At 41.5% G+C, this 15,353-nt stretch overlaps 1 protein-coding gene and 1 long non-coding RNA gene across 4 annotated transcripts in view; one reads left to right on the top strand and one right to left on the bottom strand.

Annotated features, from left to right (window-relative positions):
- LOC144755315 (tetraspanin-18-like) overlaps positions 1–15,353 on the bottom strand; it is a 519,470-nt gene that overhangs the window by 154,712 nt on the left and 349,405 nt on the right. For all 3 annotated transcript variants that reach the window (XM_078644113.1, XM_078644115.1, XM_078644114.1), the window contains one exon: positions 14,392–14,467. In XM_078644113.1, the coding sequence (XP_078500239.1) occupies positions 14,392–14,448 (57 nt within the window). In that variant the 5' untranslated portion in view covers positions 14,449–14,467. The remainder of the gene's footprint in view (positions 1–14,391; positions 14,468–15,353) is intronic.
- The window catches only part of LOC144755316 (uncharacterized), a 258,862-nt gene that overhangs the window by 240,266 nt on the left and 3,243 nt on the right, over positions 1–15,353 (top strand). The gene's annotated exons all lie outside the window — the stretch shown is intronic.

Here is a 15,353-nt window from a genome sequence, read left to right as displayed (position 1 = left end):
CTTCTTGAGAATTTTCTCAGCTTATAGCTGAATGTCCGGTGGGAAACACCGGAAATGTGGTATTCCTAAATCTCTTGTAATTCTTGATTCTGCTGGTAACTAACCTCACTGACAGAATCAGGCATTAAACAGCACTCCTAAGTTTCAAACATGTTAGAGATCTAATTGAATGTGGAAAGTAGCAATAGTAAAATGATAAAAGGCATTGGCTTTTGGCGTGTCAAAGGCTCCTTCCATAGCTGCAATACAAGGGTGCCTATTTCAGTGCTGCCATCTGAAGAAGGATTCTAGGCACCTCAAAAAACAAATTAATTACAAAAGCAAATGACCACCCTGGCTTTTTTAATAGTCTTCTCTGATGACTGGCAAAAGATAGGATGCATATAAGACTTCCAGTACTGTTTGAGTGTACTTGACTGCTAAAGCCAACTAAAAGCTACTAGATAATGTCACCAAGATTGTGTCTATCATGCCCCACCTCTCTTCAACAGTGTTTGACGAACAGTTGTGGAGATTGTAATTACCACAATCCTTGCAGCTTTATCAAATAAAAGACAAACACCAAAATGGTTTGGCTTCTGCTGTCAGAGTTTGATAAAGACTTTCTAGTTTTCTTGTTTAGTCGTCTGGCCATTTTATTCGCACCATTTTGTATGCAAGAAGCCATGGAATGTTTTTTTTTTTACTTGTCGCTGCTCATGTGTCATTTCTGAACCCCTTTCATAAGATGGCTGATATTGGGTGGCACAATATTGTTCACTGCTTTCTCTTTGGTAGCTGAGATTGCACAGTTGTGTGTCCAGTATCAGCTACGTGGAGATAATTCACTTAGGACAGTTGGTGTGAGGTTGAGAGTCTTTGGGCGTCCAGGTGAATTGTGGTTGTTGGAGGGAGTTCACAATGGGGCATGATTGAGAGCTCTGGAGCTGAGGATGAAGGCAGCATGGCCTCTCTTAGTGCGCCCATAGCGAGGGTCACATATGTACCATTTGTAATTACTAATTGTTGGGCCTGGCCCTTTTTGCAGGGTTATTCCTAAACTTTTTGCCTTCTTCCTCAAAACAAATCTTTTGCTATTACTGAGAAATGCACTTTGCTGAGTTACGTTTCTGCAATAAATAACTGTTAGTGCCAGTGCATAGCTTTCCCACTAGATAAAGGCCTCTCCCACCTGTCTGGTAGCTTGATCGCAGCTCAGGGAGCAACGGCCTTGGACTGTGCTGTGTTGTGTAGATACAAGAGCAGAAACCTTTTTTTGTATTGTACCATCCAGCTGAATCTGCCTGGTATATTCCACTGTGGGCGTGTTCTTAACCAATCATGAAATGTACATAATGTATCTCTATGCTTGCTGGTCTTCAGTTCCCTCTGTAGCTCTCTCTAGAGATTGTGCAGACGGGGCTCCGCTCTGAGTGTATACTAATAAATAGTTATTGGTGTATATTCCCCACTGTTTCTCTGACTCTTCATTTGGTATGAAAGGCTGAGGGGTGGTCTGCGGTGACCTGGGTGGCCCTCAGCGGGTTACTTCCTTCACTAGTAAGTCCCTAGTACTGTGCACTATGTGGGCCCAGGGACTGTAAATCAAATGCTCCTAATGGGCATGCAGCATTGATTGTGCCATACACATACAAGCGATGCAAATATGTCTCAGACCTGCCATTGCAGTGCCTGTGAGAGCAGTTTTAAACTGCCATGATGAATTGGAAAGTGTATCCACTTGCCAGGCCTAAACCTTCCTTTTAATACATGTACAAGGTGCAGTAAAGTTGTGTTTTACATGTCCTGGTAGTGAGAAACAGCGAAATTTGTTTCTCACTACAGCAATGCCTATTCTATCCCATAGGTTAGCAATGGAGCTGCATTGTAACATCTTACAAGTGTATCTGCCAATTTTGAGCTGATGGAGAATTGGAGTTTGGTGACTCTGGACTCCCAATTTAAAAACACATATTTTAGTGAAGTTGGTTTGTAAACTAAAGGTCTGAAAATGACACTTCTAGAAAGTTGGCATTTTTTTACTTGAACCATTCTGTGCCTCTGCCTGTCTCTGAATACATGCCTGGGTCATTATAACAGTTGGGTTGGTTTTTGCATTTACTCTAGACAGTTACACAAGGGGAGTGGAGATGTGCCCTGCATAGCCGGAAGACTCATCACCATGCTGATCTCCCTGTAGTGTGTCTGGAGCCAGGGTAAGGAAAGGCAGAGTCCTGTGCACTACAATGACCTTTCTTTGAAGTCTGGCTACTTAGAAGGCTGAAATGTATATACGCACTGGGCCTGTGACACAATATACTCAGAACACTTCTGGACTGAGGACATCCTGCCAGGAACAAGAGCTGGATTGCTGTCAGGGGGGACTGCCACTTTGCTGTTATCTTTGCTGTGTTAGCTTGCTGCTGGCTGCTTCAGTCTTGGGAGTGAAAAGACTGGACTCTGCTTTCTACAGCCTGCTTCCAAGGTTCTCCAAGGGTCTCCAATTGATTGAGTTGAGCTTGCCTCCTTTTAAGATGTCTCAGGCCATCAAAGACTTCCGCTGCAATCACCTGGACTCTGCTGCTCTGAGTCCTACTCTGCCAAGTGGTGCCAAATCCAGTTCCTGGGCCCTTGGAAGTGAATTCTGGTGATCCAAAGAAGAAAGTCCACTCATCAACTCCATGCATCGTTCGGAATAGGCGCATCTTCACCGTAACTCAATGCATCACCTCTGCCTGCACCGGAGTGTCACTTACGCTTGTTGCAATGACAGTGGCTTCCAACTCAGGCCCCAGATTTTTATTGTAGCACCTCTGAAAAACTTGCAGCTGCATAAGTCTTGAGTGCTGAATTCCAAAGTCTGTGGCGCATCACCGCGAATCTAATGCAGCGCCTGCTTCAAAGCTGTGGAATCAATGCAGCATGACTTGACTTCTGACACATCATCCCTGTGTGCCAATTTCTTCATTGACAACGCACTGGAGTAAGGAATGAGGTATCTTGCACGCAAACGATGCATCACCTCCCCTGCCTAGCAGTAAGGAACCAATGCATAAGCTGGTTTTTCTACGCTTCACCTCCCCTGATCTTGCATCTCCTTTGATTGTTGATGTATCTAAGGTACTTTGTCCTGATCAAGCGCAACCATTGATTATTAAAAATGACAACTTTATTTAATCTTTGGAAATTCATATCTTGACTTGATTTTTGTTGTTTTGATCTTGTTTTATTCAGATAAATATTGGCTACTACTTTTTTAAACAGGCATGGAGTCCTTTTGTAGTGTTTTCACAGTATTACTGTGTGTGTGTGTGTGTGTATGTGTCCAAACACTTTACACATTGCCTCTAGAATAAGCCTGACTGCTCTGTGCCAAGCTACCAAGGGGTTGAGCATGGCTTGTCTTAGGTGTGTAACTTACTTACCCTAACTAGCGTTAGGGTCGCTTCTTAGACAGGGTGCAAACAACTGCCATTTAGAGACCCCATTTCTAACACTAATCCTAGTTATTTACAACAAAATCATTGTTACTCATTTGTATCAAACAAGCACTAACAAAGACAATAGGTCAAGCTTGATTGTTATAGATTGTAAAATCTTTATTCGATTATATCAAATAATCATAAAAGAGTGAAAAGTATGTTCTTCCAGTAAATAACAATCATAGCAATAAAACAAACACAGATAAAACTTGCGGTATCATAGTCAGATAAAACAGTTATTAAAGCATATAAAATCAATGAATTCATAGATACTCTCAATAATACAGTCACATGGTACTAAACCTTTACTGAGTTCCACCAGAAATGGGCATCTTTTAGGAATGCACCTACAGCATTACATACAGCTCGGTTTCGCAAAATAGGTATCAAGTGCCTACGACAGAATGGCACATAATAAATACAAAAAATTGAAAATGCTCTAACGGCTGAATGGAAATACCATCACACGGGCACCGTTGCATATGGGAGAAATTGTATTGGCCGACTGGAAAAAACAAAGATAACTTCTAATGAAGCCTTTTCAAACTTTCACCAGTACGGATCTCTCCTAGGGGTTTCTCACTAGTGTTAAGTAGGGCTCAAGGCCCTCCCTAGTTTTATTGATCAAGTAGTCTCACAAAGTAGCTTTATCCAGGGCCTCCGTTTTTTTGGATACTTTTGCGCTTGAACAAAAAGCTCCCTGATCTTAACACGCTCTCTCTTGCTCAATGCTTGAGGTGAAGAGTACAGTTCAGGTCTGCCTAATTGTTCCGCTAACCACATGACTTGACCCAGCCCCGGAATCTTGTGGCCATGCTCACAATTTAAGCAATTCTCTATCACATCATGGTTAAGAGCAGTAAACTGATAGCTCCAAATCGACATCCACAAGAGCATGAGAGCAAATTTAATGGTGTCCTCCACGTAGACTAAATTAACTTCTTTGTGCATAAAAAAATTAGAAGTACCTTGGGCCACCCCAAATTGCCCCCTACAGAAACAATTCTCCTCCTGCTGCAATCCCGGTAACCCCATATTCCAGTCCTCTATGTCAAAACAGGAAGGCACTTCAGTTGATACACATCCAACAATGGCAGAATAGGTTTACTGCCCACGCTGGAAGCAAACTTAAATAGGGTACCACAAGATTGAGTAAAATGAGAGCAGCGATTAGAGAAGCAAGTTACCCAACTACTACTTGCATCGAAGGTTATTCCTAAATAGGGAAACTCAGTAACCTTGCAAATGACTTTACCTTTGATGGATATCATACTAATTTTCCTGGTCTGCTTACCACACACCAGAAGGTGGGTCTTGGAAATGTTCTTGTGGAGGTCTAGAGTAGACCATCCATAAACCTAACGAAAGCATCAATGAGGCCCCTAAGGTTGTTAGAAGTACGGGAGAGGAGGACTGCATCATGTGCGTAGATAAGGGCTGGTATGTATGTAGACTTGACTTTTGGCATATCTTTGCCATTATTGATTAGAAAATAATTAAGATCATTAATGAACAATAAAAATAGGATAGGGGCCAAAACAATTCCGTGCCGGACGCCACAAGAAAGTTAAACAAATTTAGTACGTTCCCCTGCATCACCATATCTGGCAGAGGCTATAATCCCTGCATGCAAGGCTCATAATAAAAGTTGCCAATGGAGGGCATACCAATACAGTTTAAAATATCCTATAGTTTGGACCAGACAACCGAGTTAAAAGCATTGCTTAGGTCCTTAAAGATAAGGTAGAGCCCAAGCCTTCTCTATATCCACCACCTATATGTGTGCCATTTTATTGATCATTCAGTTCTATGAGCAAGATACTAATGATTCATCCTGGAGATGAATACATAAGCAGCTGGAATCCCACTATGATCCAGCCCTATCAGTATGATTTTAAGCACCATTGTGGTACAAACTAAAATCACCAAACCCCCCTTGTGCTCTTTGTCCAGGGGAGGCCACAGCTGGAAAGGCGTAGCATACATAAGCTAGCTTTTTTGCCATATGTTTGTTATTGTGTGTTGTGCCTGGATACAATACCAGAAGATTCCCAAAAAGCACCATGATGCTGATCAGGATTGTAGTTCACATGTTTTAAGTAACACCCATAATTATGTAGGCCACCACTTTGTAAAGAAATCCTCAACAATCACACATCTTTTGCATCCCACAAGTTGTGTTGTGATGGAAAACTGTGAAGCCTTTGGAGTCAAATCTGAAACCTGTGGAATAGAAAGAGGGGGCATCTGTTTTGGTTCTTTGCGGTACTCACTCTATAGCATCCCTTGGAGGGAAGGAGCACAGGTAGTGGTATGTATCACAGGGGGGAGTTGTACACCTCAGTGAAAAAAGCTGGGAGAGTCCAGACTTTCTCCCCTGTGAAACCTGAAGAGTAATTTCAGGTCTTGGGACTCTTGGTGCCACTGCACTGATTTAGAAGTGGAGCTACAGTATTTGTTCCCCGTCAAAGTTGATCCAAAGGTTGTACAGGTCATTTGCTTCCTGGTGAGACAGGTCCAAATATCCTCCATTTTTCTAAAAGTCAAGCTCAAAAGGAGGAACAATGTGAAGTGCATAGGGTGGAAGCAACAAACAGCATATACACTGTTTTGTAGGTAAAACCCAAAACAACATTTTCATAGGGGACAGACACTCCCACATAAAGTGTGTTGGTGGTTTTTGCAGTGAAATGTCCTAGAACAATCGCCAATCTGTTCCCTAAGCAGTCAAGCTAGAAATGTCCCTATTTTGTTACTTCCTCATTCATTGTTTTGTATGTCTTTAATTCAAGACCTTCTACCTTATTTTTATAACTTAGGTGTTGCCATTCCTTTTCCTTAGCTACGTCTTCCCTACTGCTCAGCCAGGATGAGTGCTGGAGTGCTTGGTGATGATTGGAATGGTGAATGTGTGATGATGATGATCTAGTGTGCTTTTTACCTTAGTACAGAGTAGTGAAGTTTGTTTGCCTGAGAATTGTATTGGCTCTGAGCCACAGGCTGTGTTGTGTGTTACACCATGTCCTCTTTGGTCTCAGAATGCTTGTATATTTATTTTCCCTAAGGGAGGGGGATGGGGTTAATCTTAATGTTTGTAATTGATTCATGAAGTGTTGATTGCTTTCTGAGTTATTGTGTGCTTCAGGTATATTCTGTCAATTCTCTGCCTTGACTTTAATGCATGTATACATTAGCAATGTTCCTTCTATCTTTTGTGAATTTAATGTATTTAATAATGTTTCTGTTTACTTGCATTATTTCTGCTTTTAGTTTCCCTAAAGAAGGGGGATGTGTTATAACTTAAGTGTTGCCATTCTTTTTCATTAGCTATTTCTTCACTACTGCTCAGCCAGGATGAGTCCTTGAGTGTTTGGTGATGATTGGAATGCTGAATGTTTGATGATGTCGTAGAATGCATGGGTTCCTGGTGATGTCCTGAGTGTCAGTTGGAGTATGCAGGCTGAGCTGCAGGGATGCTGCTCCGGGTGGGGCTGTCTGTCATTTACCATCTTCTACATATTTACCAGAAACTTATCCTGTATCTATGCTTGAATAAACCAGCCTTATATTATACACCTCGGCTAATGGACTTTCAATTACAACACTAAGGGGCCGATTATGATGGCGGACGGACCTGAGTCCGCCCGCCACCATAGAGTTGGAGGGACCATCCGCAGGGGCAGCGGCGGTCCCTCCATGCAGATTAGGATGTGACCGCCAGGGTGGCGGTCACATCCTCTATTTTTAACATTGCGTCGGGTGCAGCTTCAAGCAATGTTAAAAATGCATGCACGGCATTTGCGTGCACAAAGCGGCAGGCACCGCGCGGTGCCTGCCGCTTTGTTCACGCAAATGCAGGGGGGTACCATAGGCACCCCCCATGTGCACCCCCCACCCCCCTTCATCAACGGGCCCCCGAAGTGAAGGTCCGTATGCTTTTCCACGGCGGAAAAGCCGCCGTGGAAAAGCATACTTTCTACTCCATCATAATATGGCTGGCGGTGTCTGATAGACACCTCCAGCCATGTTAATGCTTTTCCGCCGCGATCGGAAGGCGACCGCGGCGGAAAAGCAGTGGAAAGATTCCAAGACTCACCAGACATCCTAATTTGGCGGTGGGTCTTTCAAGCATCCGCGGCGGTTTTCCCACATCCTCGCCGGCCCAGAGGATGCGGGAAATCCGCGATCCTAATGACCCCCTTATTTAGTGTTTGAAGGGGCATAAACTCAACCACCTTGCGCCTTCAGAGGAGCGGCTGCTTAGTCAGCTCTTCTAAAGGCATTGTAACTTTGATGAGCAGCCCTCATATATCATGTAGTCCCTCAGCAAAGTTGTTTATTCTTGAACAATAATCTTCCAAAGCAGGAGCTTGTTTTTGCAAAACAAAATAGCAATGGCCCCGACATCCTGGGGGTCCAGTTTATTTTTTCCTGTTTGGGACAATTAGGCTTTCCCTGGTGGGCCGCCACAGAAAACTTGATGTAGAAACATCCGCCTTAAATAGGGTGGACCATCTGACATCTGAAGGGCTGTAAGTCGATGGTGTCCACTGGTGGATCCTTTGGTTTCCACCGGCAAACCTAGCAGATGCTCCACTGGTGGAACATATTAGTTCACCCTACTCACAAAGGAACAAGTTGACTGACAGCTTCCATGATAGGATACTCCGTCATATTTGTGGTGCACCATGTTCACCAAATGCTAAATACGGAGACTTGTCCCTTCTAATTCCAGTGCTTGACTCCAATAATGCCTAATTTGCGCTGTGTTGCTTTAGCAGATCTCTTGGTTAATTTACTTTGTACATAAAACATTTGGGAGTAGAGATGTTCAATTTGCACTCTCTTTGCCCTTCCAGTGATATGTGTCTAAAGATTACTACCCTGTGAGAACTGTTCTGAATTTTTCCCATGATGCATGTAAAGGTGCTGTACCAGGTTTGATGTGATGTATGACTATATCCATTGCTGAAGAGGAGTCTCAAACCATAATAAAGGAGCATCTGTTTTATGACGTATGATGCTTGCAAGCATTTCTCACGCTATAGCGTGCAATTTTGTTGTAAAACTAACATGATAAAAATAAAGATAGATAAGAAGGAACTTAGGATACTGGGAAAAAAAGTTTGTCGAACCCAGGACCAGGAGTACCTCCTACAGAAAAGCTCAGTTTCCCATATGGCCTTAGCGTGGAAAAATTATCTACATTACCCCTATATCGACAATCTACCTAACTGTCTACTAAGGCGTGAAGTGCTAAGACTGAGAATTGGGGTAAATCCTTGTTACGCGAATAAAGGGGTAAAAAACTCAATGATAAACAGCAATGGAAAATGCACCTGAACTTTGGGAACAACTTGTGGCATTTTACATATAATATTAGATTGCTTGGAGATTTTAGAGATACAAAGAGAGATTTTATGTCCGATTTAAAAAAAATATGATGTTAAAAGTAGGATGCAAGCTGTAAACCTCTTACTGGGAATGATTAATTTATATATAGCCTGTGCCATTGGGAAATATATAAAAAAAAGTTAAAGTGTTCCTTAAATGTAAAGAGTACTGATGAGGTTTAGATCTTTTAAGTTACAAGGAGAATGAGTTATTAATGGATAGAAGTACTGTGTGAGACATATTTGATGGACTAAGGGCCAGATGTAGGTAATCCCAGATTACCGATTCGGTATTTAAGAACTGGCAATCGGGAAGTAGGTATTTTTACCGATTCAATTACCGAATCGGTAAGATTCGGTAATTACCGAATCAGTATTTACCGATTCGGTAATTGCCATTGATTCCAATGGGCTTTGAGGCCCACAGGAATCAATGTCAATTACCGAATCGGTAAATACCGATTCGGTAAAATGACCGAATTTACAAGGGGGACAGGGTGTCACTTTGACACCCTGTTGCACCCATGATTCTGGCTTGTGTTCAATGTGACACACATACATGCCCTTAGGGCATGTATGTGTGCCACATGGCACCGGTGTACATGCACAGATGTGCATGTACACAGAAATTCATTATTTACCACCAAGTATTATTTGGTGGTAAATAATGAATTCCTAAGGGCCTGTGGCACTGTTTTCAGTGCCTCCTACATCTGGTTTTACAGAATCGGTAAATTTACCGATTCAGTATTTTACCAAATCGGTAAATATACTGAATCTGCAACTTTACCGATTCTGTAAATTTAGGCCCCCTACATCTCAAACTCCAAATACCGGTCGGTAACGGCCGAAATCGGCCATTACCGACCGGTATTTGGCGACCTACATCTGGCCCTACGTGCCTTAAAAATGAAATAGTTGGTTTAAATACATTTTAAGATGTCTTTTATCTTCAATTTTAAAGACATATGAATTACAGGCTTAAGAAGGTGTACTATATATTCTATGATTTTGCCTTGCTTATTTTATTGAATGATATGCTGCTTATTGTATACTTTTATGGTTGTAAAAAAACGAATAAAGTTTTATTGACTGACTTTTTACATAAATCATTTGGGAGTAGAGATGTTAAATTTGCACTCATTTGCCCTTCCAGTGATATGTGTCTAAAGATTACTACCCAGTGAGAACTGTTCTGAATTTTTCCCATGATGCATGTGAAGGTGCTGTGCCAGGTTTGATGTGATGTATGACTGTATCCTTTGCTGAAGAGGAGCTCTCAACCCTTTATAAAGGAGCATCTGTTTTATGACGTATGACGCTTGCAAGCATTTCTCACGCCATAGCTTGCAATTTTGTTGTAAAACTACAACACCACTAAGTGATGAGAGTCACCTACTTTGTACACTGTGAGAAATCAAAAATACCTTATACTATCTAATAACAATTATTCAGACACTCAACTTGGAATGGCCCACCGCGAAAGCCACTTAAACTAAGAATTATATACAAAACTCAAGGAGTATCTTATTTCATCGCGGTGAGGTTTCACGGGAAACCTCACCCGGCCCGGACACGGAAAGGATTGACAGATTGATAGCTCTTTCTCGATTCTGTGGGTGGTGGTGCATGGCCGTTCTTAGTTGGTGGAGCGATTCGTCTGGTTAATTCCGATAACGAACGAGACTCCTCCATGCTAACTAGTTACGCGACCCCCAGCTAGACATGAAAGCAATTGAGAATAAATACAAATGTATACATTTATGAGTATTCACACTTTTGTAAGTTATTTGTCAGGAAGTATACAGACTACTGTGAGATACATAATGTGGTGTCTGAAGGATCGGGATTTGCTATTGTTCCGTCTAGATGTGACAGAATAGTTTAGCTCGAACATTTGAGATATTCCATATTCACCACAGTATTGTGTTTGTTGGATTAAAGTAAACATTACGTTGCTGGTGTAAATATATGGGGCTAGCGCTAGTCGATGATAAGCATCCCGACAGGTTTTAATAGAATGGTTATGGTCTTCGGATAAGAGTACTGGATTTGTTTTAATTGTGCTCGCTGATAATGTACAATTTTTGCGCCTCTATATGTTTGAGAGTAAATGAGGTGTGGATATTATTTCCTCTTAGGATTCCGAAAGGATTCCTCCAGTGTAATTGTACTTGCCGACCAGAGAGAGAACTTAATACTCGTTTCTGCGGGTGCGGCATGTCAGCATCACTTTAAGAATTATTGGTTGAACACACGGGACCGGATACACTTTGATGATTTCCGGTATAAACAAGACGATTACACTGTTGTGAGGAGGCAGGGCGTGTGTTCTAAAGTGGTTTGAAACCCCATGATTGGCTCACTATACGAGGTTGACCCAGACCTATCTTTGGGATAATTCAGATAACCGGATATACTTTAAAGATTTCCGGTGTTTACATGCCGTAACCCATTAGTCTTTGTTTTTATAAGGGCCGGATATACTACAGTATTTCCGGTTAACAGGGATTGCGGACTGAGCAGGGAACACGAACTAAACCAGGGGGCAGAAATGGCGCGAAAATCACTAAATTATGATTGGATAATGATGAATTGAAATAGAGGCATGAATTAACAGAGATTTGTCGACTGTTTATCGAGCGGGTCGTCCGAAGGAGGAAGATGCAGTAGAATCAGACAATTTCTTGACGAAGGTAGGTGACGGCAGACCTGTACTTTCTTAGCAGTTATATAGGCACAGAATTTAGGGTATACGGATATTTTAAGGGGACAAATAATTTAAAATGTCTCCGGTTTTGTTTTTTCTTTCCTTTTAAAGGAACATTGGACTCAGGAATATTTCACAGAGGAAATTTTGGGTATTTCACCCTGTAAAGAAATGGCGAGCTGACCAAGTTGGCAGCATTGGCAAGATTATAGAGGTAGGAATCGGGAACTCGTATGTTTGGAAAACAGACTTAGTGATTTAAATCAAGAACTATGAGGTGACTGTGATCATTATGTTTTCTCCCAAACATGACTAATAGTCGGTGAGGACTTCGAAGTCTTTTAAATAACAAACGTCAGTGCTTATTCGAGCCGTTAGAATCTATAATAAAAGAGAAAAGTTATTAATGGTTTGGTTTCATAGGATGTTGGGATAATAAGGGCACACCGTGTTCTCAGCCTACTTCATATTTATATACATTTCACTCCCTGTTCTAGATTAAATTTCTCATACAGTGATCACTATCACTAACTTGGAGATCCTTCAACCGCATCTAGGAAATTCTCTTGATTTGAAAAATTTGCTGACTAGGTAAGCGAGCATTAGTGATTACACTGCTCTCAGGGTAAGGGTGATAGCGATTAGTCACTTAGCCCTTGGACATATATATTTGAGATACTGAATGGATTATTTTGTTATAAATTTAGATTTACCCCAATGAGACGGTACAAGTTAAGTGGCAACATAATAAAGACTGGCTGAACCAAGAAGACAATTTAGCGTCGATTTTTTATAAAGGTGAGGACATGCTGGGGATCCCAGTTAATCTAATGTGATTTCAAGGTGTGATATGAACATTTGTGGTTCTTAAATATGATTGTTTGATAGACACCATGAAGTTAATGGTAAAAACTCTAAATAGTCCCACTCATGATGAGATGTTCTGTTTTGGGTTCTCAATATGATGATATTGGTTGATAAAATGTTGTATAGGCAGGAATTGCTTTAGATTGTTATATAGGCAGGGTGAGACTTGTCATTGTCAAATGTAATTATTATTAACGAATGGTTAGTTATTATCCCTTTTTTTTCTTTATTTTCTACAGCCCTGATGATGTCCCATGTGGGACGAAACGCGTAGGCTGAATTTGATCATCATTTGAACTGTGGCTGTATTTGATCATCATTTGAACTGTATGGATGTGTATTGAAACATCGTTGAAGAAATTACTTAAAGTGTGAAAATAAAAAAGAAAGAAGAAGCAAGCCTGCAGTGACGAGTTTTTGTTGTTGGACTGATTATGTCTACATCAGACTATTGAATGATTATAGCGATGAAATAAGATACTCCTTGGGTTTTGTATATAACTGTTGTAAAACTAACATGATAATAAAAAATGCTGGAGGCTTAATTTTAGCTTTCTGCCACTGGAGATCCACGGCCAGATTTATCATTCTTTCATGCAGCGAAACTCAGCAAGCCACCATGTTCCATTTTGTGAAAAGGAAAGGGCAGGAATGTGTTGTATATACCATTATACGGCACACTCTCGTAATTTCTTAGGCTAGTGCACTTGTGGCTGCCTAACACTAACTCAGACACTCTTACAGCATAGTGCAAGGGTGCCCGGATTGTTTTTGTGCAGGAACACCTTCCTGCACAAAAACAATCCTCAGAGGATTTTTTCCTCTTTCTACGTGTGCTGCAGAAAGCAGCACATGTAGAAAGAGGAAACCATGAGGAGAAATAAAGGTATTTCTCCCTGTTACGCTTCACCGGGGGAGGTGTAGCATTTTGACACATTACACTTCTACCGCCAAATGGCAAATCTGACAATGAAGCGGTACAAAAGTGGGTGGTGATGGACGGAGCATCTGAACCAATCACTCACACCCAGTCGAAAGATCTGGGTTTAATCCATCACCGTTCTTTAGCCCACTCTGCCACCCCAGTTCAGACATGGCCATATGCAAATCAGTCTGACCCTGTGCCTCATGGGAACAGTCCAGCCCGAACTGCCAAGCCATGCCTTCCCTGGACCGGAAACAAGCTTCCTAGGACCGGTTTCTGGCATTTCAGCCGTCTTCAACCAGGCTTGCTTGAATCCAGTGGCAAAGTGAGCAAGGGACTCACGTCTGAGCATACCCTGCCAACTTATGGCGAACAAAGCGGTACAAAAGGGGGTGGTGATGGACGGAGCATCTGAACCAATCAAACACTCACACCCAGTCAAAAGATCTGGGTTTAATCCATCACCGTTCACAAATCTGAGAATGAGCCAAAATCCATGGGTGGAAGCATGGGAACACCCTCGCTCCACCCATGGCACGCCTCCCTGGAGCAGAGTAATGCAATGCAGCAGCTTGCTCTGCCTTGCTTTACTCTACATTTATCAAGCCCAGCAGGGACATGCAAGGTGCCTTGCATGGCTTTGTAATCTCCCATAGGTTTCGCGTCACCCTTGGGCCCCCTTGCTTGGCATAATGGCAACACAAAACCTTGATAATTTCAAATGGAAATCTATTCAGAATCTACTACTATGTCTTCAGCTTAAAAAGGTATAGCCTTATAGATAAAAAACAACAACAATATATGCATAGGATGATCTTCAAATGTATAGTTGTAAATGTCATAAATGAATGCTCATGCTCAGTAGTTTTCCTCCATCACTCCTGAAATGAGTAAACGTACCTAGCTGGTAACGTTTTCCAGTTCTGATTACTGAAACCACGTTTATTAATGCATTTATGCTTTTTCTTTGTACATGAATATAAGCTAAATGTATTACCAACATTTCAAGAAATAAATTATAAAATAAATACTTACAAAAATGAGCACGTTGAAGGCGAACATGAGGTATTTCATAATAATCAAGACTCCCATTGTAATGGCCGGGCTGCACCTGGGGGAAAAGAACAGGGTTCCAGGTCATGCTGGAAGTTTTCTATCGTTTTTGTATACATAAAATTTACACAGCACGCAAAATAAATCAGTGGGCTCATGCACTTGCTCCCGATGCATACGGGTGTGTGTGTGTGTGCGTGTGTGCACATGTATGTGTGCGCATTTGCAACCCACAGGTCCCATCTTGGAATCTGTTTTTCATTTTTGAATCATCTACTTACAATAATTGCATAGCGAAGAGAGCAACTTTCAGCCTAAAACAGGAAGATCATTACTATACTAGGGCTCCGTTATTTAGGGCCATATGTATCAAGCTAATTAGCATTCGCAAAGGCGAATTTCGGCCTTTGCGAATGCTAATTTGACAAATGGTATGTATCAAACATGTTTGATGCAAATTAAGGAATAGCAAAATTTGCAATTCCTTATTTTGCGATTGCACTTAAGGAATCGCAAATTTTGCGATTCCTTAAATGCAATGTATCAAACAAAAAATATTCAAAAAATGCCATTAAGGATTCGCAAATTACCACCAACTTCTAGTTGGTGGTAATTTGCGTATTCTTTTCAAAAAGCTTTTTTCCGAAAAACAAAAGGTGCCATATGACGCCCATACATGCCCTTAGGGCATGTATGTGCGCCATATGCCCCCAAATGTCTTTTTCAGGGGTGCAGCAGGGTGTTCTTGAGACACCCCTGCACCCTTGAAGAAATTCCTAATTTGCGATTAGCAAATTGCTAATCGCAAATTGCACCTTCATTCCTATGGGCCTCCTGGCCCATAGAAATGAATGGGTAATTTGCGATTAGCAATTTGCTAATCACAAATTAGGAATGGTAAGGAATCGCTATTTAATAGCGATTTTGTACATACATACCGTTTT

The sequence above is a fragment of the Lissotriton helveticus genome, chromosome 5_1, assembly GCF_964261635.1.
Source record: "Lissotriton helveticus chromosome 5_1, aLisHel1.1, whole genome shotgun sequence".
NCBI lineage: Eukaryota > Metazoa > Chordata > Amphibia > Caudata > Salamandridae > Lissotriton > Lissotriton helveticus.
Note: the sequence above shows the minus strand (reverse complement) of the source record. Positions and strands in the feature narration are given on the sequence as shown.